Source organism: Poromitra crassiceps (assembly GCF_964638095.1).
Source record: "Poromitra crassiceps genome assembly, chromosome: 1".
Lineage (NCBI taxonomy): Eukaryota > Metazoa > Chordata > Actinopteri > Beryciformes > Melamphaidae > Poromitra > Poromitra crassiceps.
This window is the reverse complement of record NC_139623.1, coordinates 14,259,953-14,281,645: the sequence shown is the minus strand read 5'-3', so window position 1 is coordinate 14,281,645 and position 21,693 is coordinate 14,259,953. Positions and strand designations below refer to the sequence as shown.

General features: G+C 44.8%; 1 protein-coding gene across 1 annotated transcript; it reads right to left on the bottom strand.

Annotated features, from left to right (window-relative positions):
* Nucleotides 1-251: 251 nt before the first annotated feature.
* dap3 (death associated protein 3) lies at nt 252-17,844 on the bottom strand. Its single transcript, XM_083633670.1, has 13 exons — nt 17,727-17,844; nt 17,454-17,495; nt 17,155-17,268; nt 13,696-13,797; nt 12,083-12,191; nt 11,818-11,910; nt 11,586-11,716; nt 8,192-8,272; nt 3,707-3,868; nt 3,545-3,604; nt 3,313-3,402; nt 556-673; nt 252-448 (listed from the first exon to the last, which is right to left on the bottom strand). Exons 2-13 carry the CDS (start codon nt 17,490-17,492, stop codon nt 363-365), a joined length of 1,185 nt encoding a protein of 394 aa, XP_083489796.1. The 5' UTR covers nt 17,493-17,495; nt 17,727-17,844; the 3' UTR covers nt 252-362.
* Between the last annotated feature and the right edge of the window lie 3,849 nt (nt 17,845-21,693).

The window sequence follows — 21,693 nt, the reverse complement described above, 5'->3', positions numbered from 1 at the left end:
CCAGGACCTTCTAAGATTTTTGCTTTTAGATGTTATAGCTGAAACCCATGACCAAAATAGTCATACATTGTGGATGGAATTATAGTGAAAATAAATTATACCCCATTTTGCCAGGGACCCCCTGGAACACCCCTGGTGGTCCCCGGAACCTTTTGAGAACCACTGGTTTAAAGTGTCCGCACCATCATAAACCTGTTTTCAACAATTCAAACAGACAATACTTTCTTTTTCAACCATTTTATTATGAAATAACCATACATGCATCATAATTTAGGGAGGGATAGACATTTTATAGGACATCAATGTTTGTGCACATATGTGTTTTAGGACACTGATATTTGTGTGTGTGTGTGTAAGTGATTTCATACATAGGCACAAAGTCTCTCCAGAACAGATGGATTTCTGTTGCTCAAAAAGACGAGTTCTTTCTTCCCGTCCTCCGTTCGGCCTGACAAAGAATAAAGAAATAAAGACAGATTTCATTTCAAAGTGACTAAAAACAGCATCACTTCAATGTCATTTCATACAGCAAAGCACAGCAGCAGTATCCCTTACTCTGTGGATGCTGGAGCCAGTTGCGGTCCAGATAGTAGAGGTAACAGCTCTCAAACTCCTTCTCGTTGTAGGCTGAGACAGACACCGGGACAAACGGGTCCATGCGGTCGAAGCCCTCCTGACGAGAGAACACACAGGCAGGAGGTCAGTGTATCACATCTGTTAAGATGGAAGGTTAAGACGTGAAAAACAAATTCTGCAAAACTCAAAGTGAGTCTGCACAACATTTTTCAAGTGACAACATTTCTGTTGGTTTTTGTCAGGTGAGTTTAACACAGCCCATCACCCCTTGAAGTTGCGCGTTGGGCTAATCACATGATCTTATACTGGAATGGCACTACACAACGTGGGTTGAAGACAAATATCCACATCAGCATTCAGACAAAGGATTGCTGACTCAAGAATACACAAATACATTTGACCCATAGCAACAGACAAGTGTGAGGTCCAGGATACAATCAAGAATAGAGTCCTAAAAGACTAATACAGTACAACATCAACTTCTTTGTGTGGAACAGGAATGTTGACTTTTACAGTTTAATCCTTTCCCAGCAAGTTCAAGTTTCTTTCATGACCACACAGGCTGGTTTCTTTCATTACTACACATGCTGGTTTCTTTCATGACCACACAGGCTGGTTTCTTTCATGACCACACAGGCTGGTTTCTTTCATGACCACACAGGCTGGTTTCTTTCATGACCACACAGGCTGGTTTCTTTCATGACCACACAGGCTGGTTTCTTTCATGACGACACAGGCTGGTTTCTTTCATGACCACACAGGCTGGTTTCTTTCATGACCACACAGGCTGGTTTCTTTCATGACCACACAGGCTGGTTTCTTTCATGACCACACAGGCTGGTTTCTTTCATGACCACACAGGCTGGTTTCTTTCATGACGACACAGGCTGGTTTCTTTCATGACCACACAGGCTGGTTTCTTTCATGACCACACAGGCTGGTTTCTTTCATGACCACACAGGCTGGTTTCTTTCATGACGACACAGGCTGGTTTCTTTCATGACCACACAGGCTGGTTTCTTTCATGACCACACAGGCTGGTTTCTTTCATGACGACACAGGCTGGTTTCTTTCATGACCACACAGGCTGGTTTCTTTCATGACCACACAGGCTGGTTTCTTTCATGACCACACAGGCTGGTTTCTTTCATGACCACACAGGCTGGTTTCTTTCATGACGACACAGGCTGGTTTCTTTCATGACCACACAGGCTGGTTTCTTTCATGACCACACAGGCTGGTTTCTTTCATGACCACACATGCTGGTTTCTTTCATGACCACACAGGCTGGTTTCTTTCATGACCACACAGGCTGGTTTCTTTCATGGCCACACAGGCTGGTTTCTTTCATGACCACACAGGCTGGTTTCTTTCATGACCACACAGGCTGGTTTCTTTCATTACTACACAGGCTGGTTTCTTTCATTACTACACAGGCTGGTTTCTTTCATTACTACACAGGCTGGTTTCTTTCATGACCACACATGCTGGTTTCTTTCATGACCACACAGGCTGGTTTCTTTCATGACCACACAGGCTGGTTTATTTCATGACCACACATGCTGGTTTCTTTCATTACTACACAGGCTGGTTTCTTTCATTACTACACAGGCTGGTTTCTTTCATTACTACACAGGCTGGTTTCTTTCATGACCACACATGCTGGTTTCTTTCATGACCACACAGGCTGGTTTCTTTCATGACCACACAGGCTGGTTTCTTTCATGACCACACAGGCTGGTTTCTTTCATGACCACACAGGCTGGTTTCTTTCATGACCACACAGGCTGGTTTCTTTCATTACTACACAGGCTGGTTTCTTTCATTACTACACAGGCTGGTTTCTTTCATGACCACACAGGCTGGTTTCTTTCATGACCACACAGGCTGGTTTCTTTCATTACTACACAGGCTGGTTTCTTTCATTACTACACAGGCTGGTTTCTTTCATGACCACACAGGCTGGTTTCTTTCATGACCACACAGGCTGGTTTCTTTCATTACTACACATGCTGGTTTCTTTCATGACCACACAGGCTGGTTTCTTTCATGACGACACAGGCTGGTTTCTTTCATGACCACACAGGCTGGTTTCTTTCATTACTACACATGCTGGTTTCTTTCATGACCACACAGGCTGGTTTCTTTCATGACCACACAGGCTGGTTTCTTTCATGACCACACAGGCTGGTTTCTTTCATGACCACACAGGCTGGTTTCTTTCATGACCACACAGGCTGGTTTCTTTCATTACTACACATGCTGGTTTCTTTCATGACCACACAGGCTGGTTTCTTTCATGACCACACAGGCTGGTTTCTTTCATGACCACACAGGCTGGTTTCTTTCATTACTACACAGGCTGGTTTCTTTCATGACCACACAGGCTGGTTTCTTTCATTACTACACATGCTGGTTTCTTTCATGACCACACAGGCTGGTTTCTTTCATGACCACACAGGCTGGTTTCTTTCATGACCACACAGGCTGGTTTCTTTCATGACCACACAGGCTGGTTTCTTTCATGACCACACAGGCTGGGCCAATTACTCAGCAGCAGTGAAACATGAAGGTGAGCATGTCACTTGACTTAATCCTGAAAAACAACTTGTGCCCATGAGCCTAAAGAGCAGGGAGACGTGGCCTTCAGTCGCATTTATTTATTTTCACTAATGATCAAAGTTTGGAGAGGGAAGGCCAGGCTAAAAAGATAATCAGGTATAAATGCCCTCTGACCTCTCCCAGCAGCTCTTGAGGCAAGTAGGCGGAGCTTGGCATGTATAGAGAACCGGTCTGAGACAGAGTGGTGATGATGACTCCTCCGGTCTGAGACAAGGAGAGAGAATGTTAGGGGGGCTAAATAATAATAATTTAAATAATAATAATATGAATAATAATAATAATATGAATAATATTCTTGTGCAACATCTTAAAGGCCTTCAATCGGTGCCTTCTTCTGAATCCTCACCCAGTCGTTCCTCATCAGCTTCCTCAGATTATAAACCAAAGTGAGTTCTTCTGGGGCCACCTGACAGACAGTGGGAGAGAGAAATGCATAAGATATCTCCATCTACAGTATGGCGTCTGAAGAGCAGAATGACAGGACGGTTCAGTGAGTGTGCTCTCTCACAGCACTCTTATCCTCCTTCTTGATGGTGGAGCGTCCCCAGAGAGCGTTGACGCCGTCCACAGCCACGGCCAGTCTGAAGGGGGCGCTCTGCCCGCTCTGTTCCCTCAGCTCCTTCAGCAGCGCCCCCACCACATCACTGCTGCTTTTCACACGAGCTATACCCTGAGACAGACACAAGGCAAAATATCACTATACCCTGAGACAGACACAAGGCAAATGATCACTATACCCTGAGACAGACACAAGGCAAAATATCACTATACCCTGAGACAGACACAAGGCAAATGATCACTATACCCTGAGACAGACACAAGACAAAAGATCACTATACCCTGAGACAGACACAAGACAAATGATCACTATACCCTGAGACAGGCACAAGACAAATGATCACTATACCCTGAGACAGACACAAGACAAATGATCACTATACCCTGAGACACAGCACAAGACAAATGATCACTATACCCAGAGACAGACACAAGACAAAAGATCACTATACCCTGAGACAGACACAAGACAAATGATCACTATACCCTGAGACAGACACAAGACAAATGATCACTATACCCTGAGACAGGCACAAGACAAAAGATCACTATACCTTGAGACAGGCACAAGACAAATGATCACTATACCCTGAGACAGGCACAAGACAAATGATCACTATACCCTGAGACAGACACAAGGCAAAAGATCACTATACCTTGAGACAGACACAAGACAAATGATCACTATACCTTGAGACAGGCACAAGACAAATGATCACTATACCCTGAGACAGGCACAAGACAAATGATCACTATACCCTGAGACAGACACAAGGCAAAAGATCACTATACCCTGAGACAGGCACAAGACAAATGATCACTATACCCTGAGACAGACACAAGACAAATGATCACTATACCCTGAGACAGACACAAGACAAATGATCACTATACCCTGAGACAGACACAAGGCAAATGATCACTATACCCTGAGACAGACACAAGGCAAATGATCACTATACCCTGAGACAGACACAAGACAAAAGATCACTATACCCTGAGACAGACACAAGACAAATGATCACTATACCCTGAGACAGGCACAAGACAAATGATCACTATACCCTGAGACAGACACAAGACAAATGATCACTATACCCTGAGACAGACACAAGACAAATGATCACTATACCCTGAGACAGACACAAGACAAATGATCACTATACCCTGAGACAGGCACAAGACAAATGATCACTATACCCTGAGACAGACACAAGACAAATGATCACTATACCCTGAGACAGACACAAGACAAAAGATCACTATACCCTGAGACAGACACAAGACAAATGATCACTATACCCTGAGACAGACACAAGACAAAAGATCACTATACCCTGAGACAGACACAAGGCAAAAGATCACTATACCCTGAGACAGACACAAGACAAAAGATCACTATACCCTGAGACAGACACAAGACAAATGATCACTATACCCTGAGACAGGCACAAGACAAATGATCACTATACCCTGAGACAGACACAAGACAAATGATCACTATACCCTGAGACAGACACAAGACAAATGATCACTATACCCTGAGACAGGCACAAGACAAATGATCACTATACCCTGAGACAGAAAATCTGAGCAATTGGCAAAGTATCACTTGTGTTAAAAAAAATAGTACTGTATATATCTTGGAATAGGGTAATTTATTTCACAATTTTCTTTTGATATATGCCTATAAACATCTAACAGTTTAACACAGATACCTAAGTAGCTAACCTTGCAAGCAAGCTGGATTATCTCACGAGATTTGCGAGAGAATCCGGTTTGGTTTGTGAAAACAAACAATACCGCCCCCATCTGGCAATGTCAGGTTACTAAGTAGCAGCTCTGGAACATAATTCATGAGAATGAGAGAGAAAAAAAGCCAGAACTATCAGTCTAATAATCCCACTTTGTTTCTTATCCTATATATTGCCAGCACCAGTGGCTCCTGCATTACATTACTGGCTTTCCTTGGGAAGCTAAGCAGGTCTGGCCTAGGATACTCCTTGGATGGGAGACTGCTGCTGGAAGTGGTGTTGGAGGACCAGTAGGAGGTGCTCTTCTCCTTTGGTCCGAATGGTCTGAATGAATAATCTGATCTGATGAATAATCTCCCCAATGCCCCAGGGCAGAGACAGGGACTCTGTCCTGTGAGTGAGCACCGTCCTTCGGATGAGACGTTAAACCAAGGTCCTGACTCTCTGTGGTCATTAAAGATCCCATCAGCACTCTTCATAAGAGTAGAGGTGTGACCCCGGTGCCCTGGCTAAATTCCCACACAGGCCTTCCTTCAATCATGGCCACCTAATCATCCCTCGCTACTTAATTGCCACATTCCATCCTCAACTCTCCACCATGATAGCTGATGTGTGGTGAGCGTTCTGGCGCAAACTGGCTGCCGTGCATCACCCAGGTGGGTGCTACACATCGGTGGTGGATGAGTTGAGTTGAGTTCCCTCCCTCCCATGATATGTGAAGCGCTTTGAGTGTCTAGAAAGGCGCTATATAAATCCAATCATTTAGAAATTGCTGTCAGCATTTTGGATCGATCACATTAAGGCATGATGTGGCAGAACTGATGTCTCTCTCCCACAGTTTGAGTCACTTGAGGGCATAACAGTTTGGGGAGCATCCAACAATGTAGCATAAGTGGGAACCTTGAGGAACTTGAGAAGCTGCACATGACATGAATCTACTGTTCCTTTCTGGCTTTAACTGTGTAATACAAAATATTGTGTTGATGTGTCCCTGTGCTCAGATCCATCGTCTTATTGACCGCCAAGAAGCACAGATAAGATGAAAGATGAAACTTTAATGATCCCTGTGGGGAAATTGGGCCAGTGCAGCAGCAAAGAAGAGGTTCTAGATAAGAATACAACAAACAGGACATACTGAAGATTGGTGCAGAATACACTGGCTTGAAAATAATCTGGTGCTGAATTCTGTTATCTATTGACAGATTACAGGTTACAAGATGTTTGCAGTTTTCAATTCTATGAATTTACAGTTGAGTGACAAGGCAGTATGTGTAGGGTGTGCACAGTGACAAGGCAGTATGTGTAGGGTGTGTTCAGTGACAAGGCAGTATGTGTAGGGTGTGTTCAGTGACAAGGCAGTATGTGTAGGGTGTGCACAGTGACAAGGCAGTATGTGTAGGGTGTGCACAGTGACAAGGCAGTATGTGTAGGGTGTGTTCAGTGACAAGGCAGTATGTGTAGGGTGTGTTCAGTGACAAGGCAGTATGTGTAGGGTGTGCACAGTGACAAGGCAGTATGTGTAGGGTGTGTTCAGTGACAAGGCAGTATGTGTAGGGTGTGCACAGTGACAAGGCAGTATGTGTAGGGTGTGCACAGTGACAAGGCAGTATGTGTAGGGTGTGTTCAGTGACAAGGCAGTATGTGTAGGGTGTGTTCAGTGACAAGGCAGTATGTGTAGGGTGTGTTCAGTGACAAGGCAGTATGTGTAGGGTGTGTTCAGTGACAAGGCAGTATGTGTAGGGTGTGCACAGTGACAAGGCAGTATGTGTAGGGTGTGTTCAGTGACAAGGCAGTATGTGTAGGGTGTGTTCAGTGACAAGGCAGTATGTGTAGGGTGTGTTCAGTGACAAGGCAGTATGTGTAGGGTGTGCACAGTGACAAGGCAGTATGTGTAGGGTGTGTTCAGTGACAAGGCAGTATGTGTAGGGTGTGCACAGTGACAAGGCAGTATGTGTAGGGTGTGTTCAGTGACAAGACAGTATGTGTAGGGTGTGCACAGTGACAAGGCAGTATGTGTAGGGTGTGTTCAGTGACAAGGCAGTATGTGTAGGGTGTGTTCAGTGACAAGGCAGTATGTGTAGGGTGTGTTCAGTGACAAGGCAGTATGTGTAGGGTGTGTTCAGTGACAAGGCAGTATGTGTAGGGTGTGCACAGTGACAAGGCAGTATGTGTAGGGTGTGCTCAGTGACAAGGCAGTATGTGTAGGGTGTGTTCAGTGACAAGGCAGTATGTGTAGGGTGTGTTCAGTGACAAGGCAGTATGTGTAGGGTGTGTTCAGTGACAAGGCAGTATGTGTAGGGTGTGTTCACTGACAAGGCAGTATGTGTAGGGTGTGTTCACTGACAAGGCAGTATGTGTAGGGTGTGTTCAGTGACAAGGCAGTATGTGTAGGGTGTGTTCAGTGACAAGGCAGTATGTGTAGGGTGTGTTCACTGACAAGGCAGTATGTGTAGGGTGTGTTCACTGACAAGGCAGTATGTGTAGGGTGTGTTCAGTGACAAGGCAGTATGTGTAGGGTGTGTTCAGTGACAAGGCAGTATGTGTAGGGTGTGCACTGTTGGCTTTCCACCTTATCAGATACACATACAGATGGAGGATAAAAAAAAAATGTTCAGGGTACACCCCATCCCCAATGGAGATGAGGAAAATCAGAAGGTGAGAGTGGGAAATCCTGGACTCACCTGATCCACTAGCTCTCCGAGCGGCCTTCCCTCCTCAGTGAACTCTCTCTTTGTCCACACATAGCGCTGCCTGGTCTTTATCTGGGAGGAAGACAGCACAGTTAATGCCGAGTTCACACTATGCGCTCTGAGCCCTCTGCCAGCTGTTTTTGGGTCTTGGCGACAAACCCCCCCCTGATCAGAGGCAAATCACGTTGGCTCGGCGCTCGCAAATCGGTGCTTGCTTGTTAAGTGTGAACTGTCCACAGACGTGAGCGGGGAGCTCCCCCGAGCACTCACCGACCAGTCACAGAGGTCCAACGGAAATCTAGTCTGTGTGTGTGAGTGCCTTGGGTCAACATTCTTTGATTAACTTTCATGTTACCCCCTTTTTGACCAAAGAGCATCTTCTCACAGTCTGACCTCACCTGCATAGAATGCCGCTGCCGTCCTTTCATTATACCGTATTTGGAAATCTAGCCTGCTTGATATCTAGTCGTGTCAGGAGTGTGGTCAGGAGAGAAGAGTGTAGTGAGGCAGACACAGCCGGGGTGATGTGTGCTGTCTGCAGCACGCTACAAACAGGCAAGTGGTCTGACTGACGAAGTCATTCTCTGAGATTGGTAAACTGCTGTCCCACAACCAAAAAACAAATTTAACTAGAACGACCGCACCGCAGATTTATGCCTCCGCCATTAGTTCATTCTTGAGTCCAAATCGCCATTTGAGGCAAATTTGATTCAATTACATCAAGGCATTCCTGAGATATGGCATTAACAAGCTTGAAAATGGCGTTGGAGAGGTCACAGTGACCTTGACCTTTGATCACCAAAATGTAATCCGTCCATCCTTGTGCCCAAGTCGACGTTTGAGCCAAATTGGAAGAAATTCCATCAAGCCGTTCTTGAGATGGTAAATGGTAAATGGCCTGCATTTATATAGCGCTTTTATCCAAAGCGCTTTACAGTCAGTAGGTACATTCACCCATTCACACACCGATGGTGGCAGCTACCACGCAGGGTGCTTGCACACCAACGGGAGCAATTTGGGGTTCAGTGTCTTGCCCAAGGACAATTCGACATGCAGACTGGAGGAGCCGGGAATCGAACCACCGACCTCTTTTATCCAAAGCGATTAGTGGACGACCCGCTCTACCTCCTGAGCTACAGCCGCCCCAGCCGAGATATCGCTTTAACAAACTTGGGAATGGCATTTGTGAGGTCACAGTGACCTTGACCTTTGACCACGAAAATCTAATCAGGTCATCCTTGAGTCCAAGTCGATGTTTGAGGCAAATTTGATGAAACTCCGTCAAGGCATTCCTGAGATATCGCGTTAACAAGCTTGAAAATGGCGTTCAAGAGGTCACAGTGACCTTGACCTTTGACCACCAAAATCTAATCAGATCATCCTTGATTCTAAGTCGATGTTTGAGGCAAATTTGATGAAATTCCGTCAAAGCGTTCCTCAGATATCGCATTAACAAACATCGGACGGACGTACGTACAATCAATAATAGGCTACGTTACCATTCCCAGAAGTGAAGTCAAATCTACGCACTTTCTGCATAACGGATTGGCAGATTAACGCTAATAAACACTCACCCAACTCAGCAACGATAAAGTTAGCTGTTCTCTCCTCCTGTTAGTCCTTAATTAATCCAAAAAGTCAAAATCTTCCTTGAAAACCCATGTGCCCGTGTTTACAAACACCATGATCCATGAACTGCGCTCCGCCCCTTGTTTCACGCAACACGAAAGTAGGGGAGACCAGGGACAGTTACAACAAGGACGTGTGTGTGTGTGTGTGTGTGTGTGTGTGTGTGCGTGTGCGTGTGTGTGTGTGTGTGTGCGTGTGCGTGTGTGTGTGTGTGTGTGCGCGCGTGTGTTTGTGCGTGCGTGTGTGCGTGTGAAGGCTTAAAAAGAAGCAGCAAGCATTAGTGGATTACTGAGTCTATATTCTGGGCTATAGCCTTTCATTTAAGAAATAAATAGATTGAACACGCTGTTTACATGGCTGGGTTAAGCAAAGTGCATGGGTAAATTTATTATCAACCGCTTAGTTGTATAAGCGAGGGAAAAAGATCGGATCGGACTGATATCGGTATCGGCAGATACTCAAGATTGTGGTATCGGATATCGGATCGGATATGGAAAAAGTGGTATCGTGCCATTCCTATTCGAAACCCAAATAATATTTGAGATAGCTGTAAACGTAATAACTCTGACTGACTTAATAAATCTGACAAACATTCAACCAATTTGGGAGAATAACCCATCGATGACGCGCAGGGCCGCTGCTGGCCATTTGGGTGCCCTAAGCGTAATTGTTTTGTGGTGCCCCCCCCCCCACGCAAAACTTTCAATAACTGTCAAACGAAAGACTGCAAATTCATTAATTATGAACGATACTAGTGTATCTCACATTACATTACATGTGGCAAACAAACAATTGTTAGAATTACTGTACATGTCAGCAAACAAGCGATTGTTAAACTGTACATGCAAGCAGGGGCGGACTGGGACCATAATTCAGGCCGGGCATTAGATACCAAGCAGGCCAGGCCGATACGGGCCGACGTGCGTGCCGGTGTCCGAAGGGCGGCGGCGAAAAATTTGGGCTGTTTGAAGCCCAATTTGGGCCGTTTGAAGCCCAATTTGGACCGTTTGAAGCCAGATTTGGGCCGTTTGAAGCCAGATTTGGGCCGTTTGAAGCCAGATTTGGGTCGTTTGAAGCCCGATTTGGGCCAGTTGAAGCCAGATTTGGGCCTGTTGAAGACAGATTTGGGCCGTTTGAAGCCCAATTTGGGCCGAGTCCAATTTTACAATGAGATGCACCCACTTTAACCCTGAATAAAGTAATAAAAACACTAGTAAACCAGTAGGCGGCGCCTGGCCTGCTGTTCAGTGAGTGGCCTGACTGAGGGCACCAAAAAAAAAAAAAAAAAAAAAAAAAAATTTTTTTTTTTTTTTTGGTGCCCTTAGTCACATGATGCCCTAAGCAGTCTGCGTACTCTGCATAATGGGGTGCGGCGGGCCTGATGACGCGTGTTTTTTTAGAAAGAATAAAGCCGTGCGAGACTGCGTTTGCGGACTTGTCGGGGATTCTCCTGGTGAAATATCTTGTAATGTGTCGCAGCTCAGTCATATAGTGTGAAAACTAAAACGACTCACAGACCCATGATTACAAGACAGACTAGTTGTATAGTGTGAAAGGAACAGAGACTGACGGCTACTGAGGATATTGTAGTCTGTACGTGCCATAACACCCACCCACACACACACACACACACACACACACACACACACACACACACACACACACACACACACACACACACACACACACACACACACACAGAGTAGGGAGTGATCTATCTGATACTCAAGATAGCAACCTGTGGAAAAAGCTTTACCTTTGAGAGGAAGCGCTCATTGGTGGTTCTGAAGTTCCGTAACCAATCAGTGGCTTGCAACGGCTGGTCAAAGCGAGAGGCGTTATAGGATGAGGGCAGCAGCTCTTTGCAGTTCTTTACCCACAGGTGAGCTGTATGGGGAACACACAAAGAAGATGTAGGAGGATCACTGTCCACACATTTCAATACTTCTGCAACGGTAGCGGTGGGCCACTTGGTGCGTGCGTCTCACCGTCAGGTATATGCAGCAGCAGCCATCCTTGTGAATAGCAGAAGTGGATGGTGTGACAGAGAGACAGAGTCTTTCCACTACCCTTCACTCCGTCTGAGCAGCCAGTTAAGGTCAGTGGCTGATTCAGGGGAGCATCAAGAGAAGAAAAGTGTTCATCTGTGTGTGTTGTGTGTGTGTGTGTGTGTGTGTGTGTGTGTGTGTGTGTGTGTGTGTGTGTGTGTGTGTGTGTGTGTGTGTGTGTGTGTGTGTGTGCGTTGAAGGATACAAAACAGGTAGCGCATGGCAGGTTTGCTGAAGTCCGTTTTCTTCAGGTAAGAGATGACCTCCAGAGCAGGCGGCCGCACCATCAGACAGCTCTCATTGAATACCTTGATCTGAAGACATACATGGACACACACACGTGCGCACATCATGTTAGATATTGTATTATTTTGAAATAAGGGAATAAACTTGAGTCCCAACATAAAATACTTTGCTGTATAAAATCATATTGGAATTATGTTGGTTTTAGTAACTTTGAATGTTATATATTTTATTTTGTATTATTACTATTATTTATTGTTACCTTTTTTAATTGTATTTAATCTCTGGAAGCATTACTCCATACAGTACATACAAAAAATTGGAGGACACTTTTGATGGTCCCATACCGTGCAATTCAGTGTTCAAGTCAATGTATAAAACAACAGTAGACACATTTCTAAGATCTTTTCAGTTAAAAAATAATTATAATTCTTTATCAACTATAAAAATGTTAGGATTTGGGGTATTGCTGAGACAGATGAGTGTCGTTTTTGTTGTGCAGAATCTGAGTCAACAGAGCCTCTTTTTTGGTATTGTCATGTTGTGTCTGCTTTCTGGAGTGAGGTTCAGAAGATGAAGTTATGCTTGCAACAGAAACCACAGGCACGATTGGCTGTCTGCGGGTGGGAACCCGGATTGAGGGTATGTGTCCTGGTCGCTGCACTAGCGCCTCCTCTGGTCGGTGGGGGGCTGGGGGCCTCTGTTCGGGGCGGAGGGGAACTGGTGGGAATAGCGCGATCCTCCCACGTGCTATGTCCTGCTGGTGAAGCTCCCCGCTGTCAGTTGAAAAGAAGTGGCTGGCAACTGTGCATGTGTCGGAGGAAGCATGGTGCTAGTCTACGGCTCTCCCCAGATCGGCAGAGGGTGTGCAGCGAGTGGGGCAGCAGGTGGAAAATTGGCCAAGTACAATTGGGGAGAAAATTTGGGGGAAATTCAGAAGAAATATATATATTTAAAAAACAAACAAAAAACAGCCTGAGATCTATTGAAATGTATTGATTGTCCTGTGGACGGTCTGTGCAGTAATTTTTTTAATGTATTTTCAGCGGCCGGGGGGGGAAGGTAGATCATGTTGAGCTGGTCAGCTTAAAAGTAGTCTCAATGCCAGACCCATGAGAGTTCTTACGTTGATGATACACTACGTTACTGCATGCTGCAGATCTCTCTCTGGGTCTGGGAGTCTTCCCCTCAGCCAGCTGGGGTCGGGAAGTGAACCGTTCACTTGGCCAGTAATTGGCCAGTGGTGGATTCAGTCTTCACCAATCAGTAACGACTTTGCGATCAGTCACGGCATGGGAGGCACAGCCCATTTTTCGAAACACTCTCTCATTGGTGCTACGACCTGTCACTCATTCAATTTCACCCCCCTAGACGCACCCTCAAACCCCAGCAATGGCTGTGAAGTGGCACAGACTCACTATGTAGTATGCGGAGCGCAGCGATTCAACGTAATATTTGAGTCTGGAGAGAGACTAGCTTAAAAGTAGCTCGCAAGGCAAAAGAATGTGGGCACCCCTGGACTAGAGCCTTCCTATGAAGTCACTTTAACACACATAGACAAACACAACCACCTACCTGTTGTTGATAGCGTGGGGGAAGGCCGTGAGGGAACATGGTGCGGATGTGTGCAGAGGGCAGAGTGTAGTACTGTCCAAAATGTTTCTCTGACTGACATGCCTGGACAGAGACAGAATCACACAGATCAATACTGACTGCCACTCCATTGATTGATTGATTGATTTTTATTTTTGCACCATGCACCCTAAGGTGCCCAACCTCATGGGCTTATAAGACACACATCAAATACAACATAAACCAGCACTACAGTGGTACATTCAGTCAACACAAGTCGCAAGTCAACAAAACAGATCATTACATCACTCTCTAAACAAAACGTTCTGTCTTTGCTCCCAGGCCTGACAAGTAAAATTTGCTATGAAGAAGGTTCCTTTTTAAAACTAGAATGACCGCACCGTGGATATATGCCTCTGCCAACAAGTGAGCAGTCGACATGATGTTTGAGCCAAATGTGAAGAAATTCCGTCACGGTGTTACTGAGATATGCCGTTACCGAGCTTGAAAATGGTGTTCATGAGGTCACAGTGACATTGACCTTTGACCATTGGCCTTCAAAGCCCGCACTTCCAGGCTGAAAAACAGCTTCTTTCCCAGGGCCATCATAGAGCTGAACAAACACTCCCCCCCCTACGGCCACCACATCATCTAATTAGATGGACTATGCGGACTTTATATTTTATTTATTTTAGTATGGTTTTATATTATATGATTTTATATTTTTGGTTTTATATTTTTCTATTGGGACTGATGGACTATGCGTACTCATGCAATAGTCTGGCTCTGGAAGCCACAACGTGTGTGTGTGTGTGTGTGTGTGTGTGTGTGTGTGTGTGTGTGTGTGTGTGTGTGTGTGTGTGTGTGTGTGTGCGCGTGCGGGTATTGTTTTTAAGAGATGCACTTTAAATTTCGTTGTACTGGTTGTACAATGACAATAAAACTTTCTGATTCTGATCACCAAAATGTAATCAGTTCATTCTTGAGTCCAAGGGGACGTTTGAGGCAAATTAGATGAAATTATATCAAGGCGTTCCTGAGATATTGCATTAACGAGCATGAAACGAGTGGTCGTGAGGTCACAGTAACCTTGAACTTTGACCACTAAAAACTAATCGGTTCATCCTTGAGTCCAAGTTGACGTTTGAGGCAAATTTGAAGAAATTCCGTCAAGGCGTTCTTGAGATATCGCATTAATGAGCTTGAAAATGGCATTCATGAGGTGAGTGACCTTAACCTTTGACCACCAAAATCTAATTAGTTCATCCTTGAGTCCAAGTTGTTTGTGCCAAATTGGAATAAATTCCGCCAAGGCGTTCCTGAGATATCACCTTAAAGAGCTTGGAAATGGGGTTCGTGAGGTCACAGTGACCTTGAACTTTGACCTTTAACCACCAAAATCTAATCAGTTCATCCTTGAGTCCAACTCTACGTTTGAGGCAAATTTGATGAAATTCCGTCAAGGCGTTCCTCAGATATCGCGTTAACGAACATGGGACGGACGGACAAGCCGAATCCATAATGCCTACGGCCTGGCTATCGCCGGCGGAGGCATAAACACAACTCAAGTTTCTCATAATCATTCAAATAAAAAAAGTCAACATAGAGGACATTTTACTTGCACCATCATATGCAGTACAGTTGAACAAAAAAAATCAATCTCGTTTTCAATTTCATGTAATTCACATAGTAAACAGAGTCTGTCCTCTTCAGGAGTAGCATTAAACCTGTGCTAAGGGAAGAGTTCCAGAGCGTAACTGAACACACAGAGACCTTTTTGGTCTGTCCAAATCAAACTTCAAAGGGCACACAGTAACTGCCTTTTATGAGAGGATAGGTTCTTAGTTTGGGTTTATACCATAAGTCAACAGACCATTTGTCATTTGTCTTTTGTCTTTATACAAAAGAAACATATTCATAGTCTCTCGGGTATCACAAAATAACCTGTTATGAAAAATGACACATCGTTCAAATAAAATAAGGATTTCAATTAATTTGCTCAAGGTTGTCTATGGGCGATGTCCCAATTAAATATATTTTTAGTGAGTCTCTGGTCAGACATCCTCACAAATCTATTCCAGAGTCGAAGCATTTGACCTTTGTGTCTGATGTTTGGGGATTCCCATCCCATATTACCACTAGTGGCCAGAACTGAAGATAATTTATGAACTCCCAGAAAATAATGGATAGCTCTGTGATGCACAGTTACAGCTTAGATGTTCACGGAAACCACTAGAACACTAGAAGCATAATCCGACACAGGACAGACACATGAGTTATACAGTTGTGTGTAAGTATGAAACCCCAGATTACCACAGTGTTTGGGCCCTATCATTGTACGGCGCTATCGTTTGCGCTGCCGTTTGCGTGCCTCTTATGCTATCTTCCCTGCGTCTTAAGCTATCGTCTGCCTCCACCATCCAGTTTTGCGCTGGAATCGGAGCGCAGACACAGGTGTAGGCGTGTCCGTGCGCATCTTAGCCTCCCGCAAGTGTCATTTTGTGGTCTGGTGAAGATACCATCACCATGTTCCGAGCGTAAACACAGGTTTGGGCATTGCCTGTGCCAAAATAGGCGTTCCAGCGCAATGTGTTAGAAAAAAGGGCCTTGGGTGCTCTCAATTTTAATGTCACCAAATAGCAGGTCTTAGCGCAAAAAACCCCACTACGCCAGGTGTACGCCTGAGCGCACACAGTATTCTCCGCACAGTGCAGGAAATCCTCGCTTGGATACATTACGCACGGCATGGATCGATGTCACTCTCTCTCCAACACCTCGCACACGCACTCTTCCCTCCTCAGAATGCCACGTTGATTTTCAACTATAGCCTACATTGCAGAAAAAACACACCTTGATTTAAAAATGAGAATTTGTTTGTCATGGTTTTATAAGGCTACATAATTCCTGACCATACAGGTCTGTGGTGTGAGGTAACAGTAGATTGCTCCATGGGACCGCGCACAGCGCTGCCTCTACCCAACCTGTGAGCCCACATTCTCTGGGGAGACCACCTCTGGGGAAGACCCCCCTGTGCCAAAAAGTGATTTGCGTTTTTAATTGGATTACCAGGGGGAACGAGGGTCTGGTGGGGCGGGAGTCTGTTATCTGAATCCCAATGGCTTAATTTGAAGAGCTAAATCATTGAACATTTTTGAAAATAAAGCTGGGGACATAACATCTCCTTGTTTCACACCGAATTGTTGGGGGAACCATCCAGTAGAATATTCGTTAACCTGGACACGAGCAACAGGTCATAAAGAGACTTAATGGCATAATAGAATTTCCCATAGACCCCATATTGAAGAAGATCCCTATTTATCCAATCAAACCATCAAACGCCTTCTGGAATCCAATAAGCAAGTGATCAGCAGCTGTATGGCCATCCATCCAGCCACCCATCACCAAGAAGAGGTATCTGTCTGGGCTCTTGACAGTGAGAGTGAAGCCTGCATGGTTTCTTACTGGATCGCTCTCCTGTGTCCTGAAGACTGAGAAGGGCTCGGACTCAGACTCCACAGCCAGCGCCTCCTGCTGCTGGTTACATCCACTGGTATGGAGGGGCCTTACATGTGCTACCTGTCAATATCATCACAACACACAGGTTAACGGCACAGAACAGAAGTCAAGTATCCTCTCTATTTGCCTCCTTTGTATTAAGCCTATTGATATTTCAATGGTGAGATGCTCCAAATCCTATCCAAAGGAGAAACATAAAGCGATTGATCTGAAGCCTGTCAGTGTCATTTAGTAACGTTACTCACCGTTTGCCGTAGTCTGAAGGACAGTCTGTGAAGGGCCATGGTCTGAAATGCGGGTGACCAAGTGAATGTGTATAAATGAAATGTTATAATTTCAGAGATCACAAGTACCAAAAAGCAAACCCGATGCGAACTAATAGCAGTTTCCTGAGGCCACTCTTGGTTTCTGCAGGGTGATAACCTTGCGTAAACATTTAGCTAGCAGCTAAAACTGTGGTACAGACACAGACAGAAACATGAGCGATCTGGATCTATTTCAGCAAATAATCCATTCACCTGCGGATCAGTTCATTAAAGATTCAGTGACGATGATTTGGGCTAATGTCATCTATGCACAAAGCTCCATCGGTCTGGGTTACAGCGAAGTTGCACAATATCGGTGGATGTCAATGTGCCAGATGGACACCGCCATCATGCGTTGCAGACCAGGAAGTGACGTCACGGTGCCCTCGCACCAAACAAAAAGGCAACAACTACTCGGAAAAAAAGAAAAAAAAGGGCAACAACTAGGCCTACTCGAGTTTACCAGACTTTTACATGTTTTATCCTATTATCGATTGTAGGCGTTTGCAGTTAGGGAGCTGCTGGAGCAAAATATGGACAATTTAATACTTGAGAAACAGCTTGGAGAGGAATGTATTTTCCCAAGCATTGGAGGCCCACTGGGGAAAATGAACTACTTTCATACTCATTATCTTATCAAGGTTAATTACAAATAACTAACCCTTATACTACTACTACTACTATGAGACAATCGGCATGTTTGGGAACGCCCACAAAATGTTATACGGCTGGCGCGCGAGTGGGGTAAAACAGCCCATATATCTCAATGGGCTGACTCACCAAAGGAAGGTGCTGCGGCTCTAATTACAGGTTTGGGGATTCTAGAGCAGAACACAAGACGTCTATTCAGATGTTCGTTTACTGCAGTGGTCAAATCCCTGATCGTGTCTGCCTGGGCTGGGCTAGCAGCTAAATTCTAACTTTGCTGAATGGATCGAACGGGAGATTTACCCCACCCCCTGACCACGCCCCCAGCCAGGCTGAGCCAGCTAACCCAGCGTCTATTGTGGGCGTCCCTAGAGCCTGTATGGGCGTTCCAAGACATGCGGACTGTCTCTATTACTACAACTACTACTACTACTAGAATGTTTCCTGTGAATGCTCTATGTTTATGTATCTGTCCCTATAGAAATAAACTTTTCAATTCAATTCAATACTAATACTACTACTACTAGGCTACTACTACTACTACTACTACTACTACTACTACTAATAATAATAATAATAATAATAATAATAATATGCCCAATTAAGGAACAACAAAGATGTAGAATTGTAAGATTTATTTTAACTTACTGTATATTATGGTACACTTCGAACAGGAAAATTATAATAATAAAGTGAGTATTAATAATTGTATGGCTTTTTGATAAAAATAGCATATAGCAATGCAAATATCAAATAAATATATAAATATATATATATATATGTATGTATGTATGTATGTATGTATGGCTACATATTTTTGCAAGGTTCACATTAGATATATCGCATGACCTAGTTCTGACTGTAGGAGTTTGCAGCAATATCTAGTGCATTTTAGTGGGTCAAAAATAGCTTGTTCTATCTCAATACTTTGTTTTGCCAATGCATTTGTAACAGCTCAGATGTATCAACTTCTGTTTGACTGCTCAGTTTTAGGCCAGTCCCTTTCTCTGCGACCACTGAAAGCTGAACCCATGTTGTCGTAGGCGACACAACTTTTGAGCTGATCTCCAAATCCAAACCACTACCAGCCTACTTTAGCCAAGTCGTCGCCATTTTATTAGGCGTCTAAATAGCCCTCCCCAATCGCCTATTATGAACCGCAATGAGATCCTGTGCTGTATTCACCGTTTTATCTCCTCCTCTGGCCACATGAAAATGGCCACGCAATTACATTCCCGCACATTCACCAACCACTCTGCACTAGTGTCAGCCTATAAAACTGAACGGGTCGTAGCCTCTCGGCAACCGCCTGTGTAGATATTAGGAGAAGATAATTTGATCCATTATTACTGAGCGCGATGTAACTTTCCCCGAGAAGTGGCAACAAAATAACATCCTGATCCTGCTCCAGTGTAGCCAGCTCGCCACCTAGCTGCAGAGACGCGCCTACGGAGATCTGTCGACTGTATGATTATGAAAACACCCGCGCCAATGTTGTTGCACAGTAGGCTCTGCGCCCCGATCCGACTGAAACTCGGTTTTAGGAGGTGTACTGGCCTTAGTTATGTAATCAAAGCAACATCTGATGCACAAAAGCTCCGGATTGCCGTTGGAGCGAAGGGGAGAGCAGGACAGCAACACCTAGAGCTCCTGCCTAAACGCAGTTGGCTACGGGACGCGCTCTCGGGTAAGTAGCCTACGTAGCCTTATTACAAAATGTCACGGCAGTCTGTATTAATGTGTGCAGGCCTGTCATCATCACCGTGCTAAAAGCACAGTTGCTTAGTGAGACATTTTTGCATCCGCTTTGGGCTAATTTTATCCCTTGTTGCTGTGTATGTTCCCCTCTGTTCTCCGTGCACGAATATATGTATTATTTCAATGTTGCTGACACCAGCATTAGGGCTGGCAGATGACAGCTGGGAGATACAAATGTGGCTCTATCCACATCACAAATACCACCAGCAGATTTAATGTTAACCTAGCCCACTTCGATGTTGAGTTGCATTTGCAGCTGTTTATATTTTAATAGCCTAAATGTGTGTGATAATGTTATTACTGCGATATGAATGACAACAACAACACGTGCATGTGCGCCGTTTTCTAAGTGCGACAGCCTCGTGCGAATAGTCATTTTCCAAGGTGCGCAAAGTCATTATGGTAAAGGGAGCTCCTGTTGACGTGCTTAGTAAAGCAGTGATAGGCTGCTTCAGTGCGGTAACACCCCCACTGCCCATACTGTATCTACAGTAGCTACATCAAGCAGCCTACGCAGCTGCGACCTGGGTACACAATGTACAACCAACACTCTTGTGATACACTAACTAGGGGAAAGTGTGTGTGTGTGTGTGTGTGTGTGTGTGTGTGTGTGTGTGTGTGTGTGTGTGTGTGTGTGTGTGTGTGTGTGTGAGAGAGAGAGAGAGAGAGAGAGAGACTCACGTGAGAAACTTCCCTCCTATATGTGGAGTAGGCTGCACTGGCTGTAAAGCTCAATATTGGGAGATGCCATCACGCAACCTAATTTCCAGGCCAGGTGCTTTGCTGCTGTTGTCAGGCAGATGAGAATGGTGTTGTAGTTATTGATGATAACACCGTCACACAGATGAGAATGGTGTTGTAGTTATTGATGATAACACCGTCACACAGATGAGAATGGTGTTGTAGTTATTGATGATAACACCGTCACACAGATGAGAATGGTGTTGTAGTTATTGATGATAACACCGTCACACAGATGAGAATGGTGTTGTAGTTATTGATGATAACACCGTCACACAGATGAGAATGGTGTTGTAGTTATTGATGATAACACCATCAGGCAGATGAGAATGGTGTTGTAGTTATTGATGATAACACCGTCAGGCAGATGAGAATGGTGTAGTAGTTATTGATGATGACACCGTCAGGCAGATGAGAATGGTGTAGTAGTTATTGATGATGACACCGTCAGGCAGATGAGAATGGTGTAGTAGTTATTGATGATGACACCGTCAGGCAGATGAGAATGGTGTTGTAGTTTGATAACACCGTCAGGCAGATGAGAATGGTGTTGTAGTTATTGATGATGACACCGTCAGGCAGATGAGAATGGTGTAGTAGTTATTGATGATGACACCGTCAGGCAGATGAGAATGGCGTTGTAGTTTGATAACACCGTCCGTCAGGCAGATGAGAATGGTGTTGTAGTTATTGATGATGCCACCGTCAGGCAGATGAGAATGGCGTTGTAGTTTGATAACACCGTCCGTCAGGCAGATGAGAATGGTGTTGTAGTTATTGATGATGCCACCGTCAGGCAGATGAGAATGGTGTTGTAGTTTGATAACACCGTCCGTCAGGCAGATGAGAATGGTGTTGTAGTTATTGATGATGCCACCGTCAGGCAGATGAGAATGGCGTTGTAGTTTGATAACACCGTCCGTCAGGCAGATGAGAATGGTGTTGTAGTTTGATAACACCGTCAGGCAGATGAGAATGGTGTTGTAGTTTGATGATAACACCATCAGGCAGATGAGAATGGCGTTGTAGTTTG

What these genes read in the sequence shown, in the direction of transcription:
- dap3 (XM_083633670.1), bottom strand. Translation starts at nt 17,492, where the DNA reads ATGGCCCTTCACAGACTGTCCTTCAGACTACGGCAAACG. An exon ending in CCTTCAGACTACGGCAAACG is followed by an intron (nt 17,269 to 17,453) that starts GTGAGTAACGTT and finishes TGATATTGACAG; the next exon opens with GTAGCACATGTAAGGCCCCT. An exon ending in CTCAAGAGCTGCTGGGAGAG is followed by an intron (nt 674 to 3,312) that starts GTCAGAGGGCAT and finishes TTCTCTCGTCAG; the next exon opens with GAGGGCTTCGACCGCATGGA.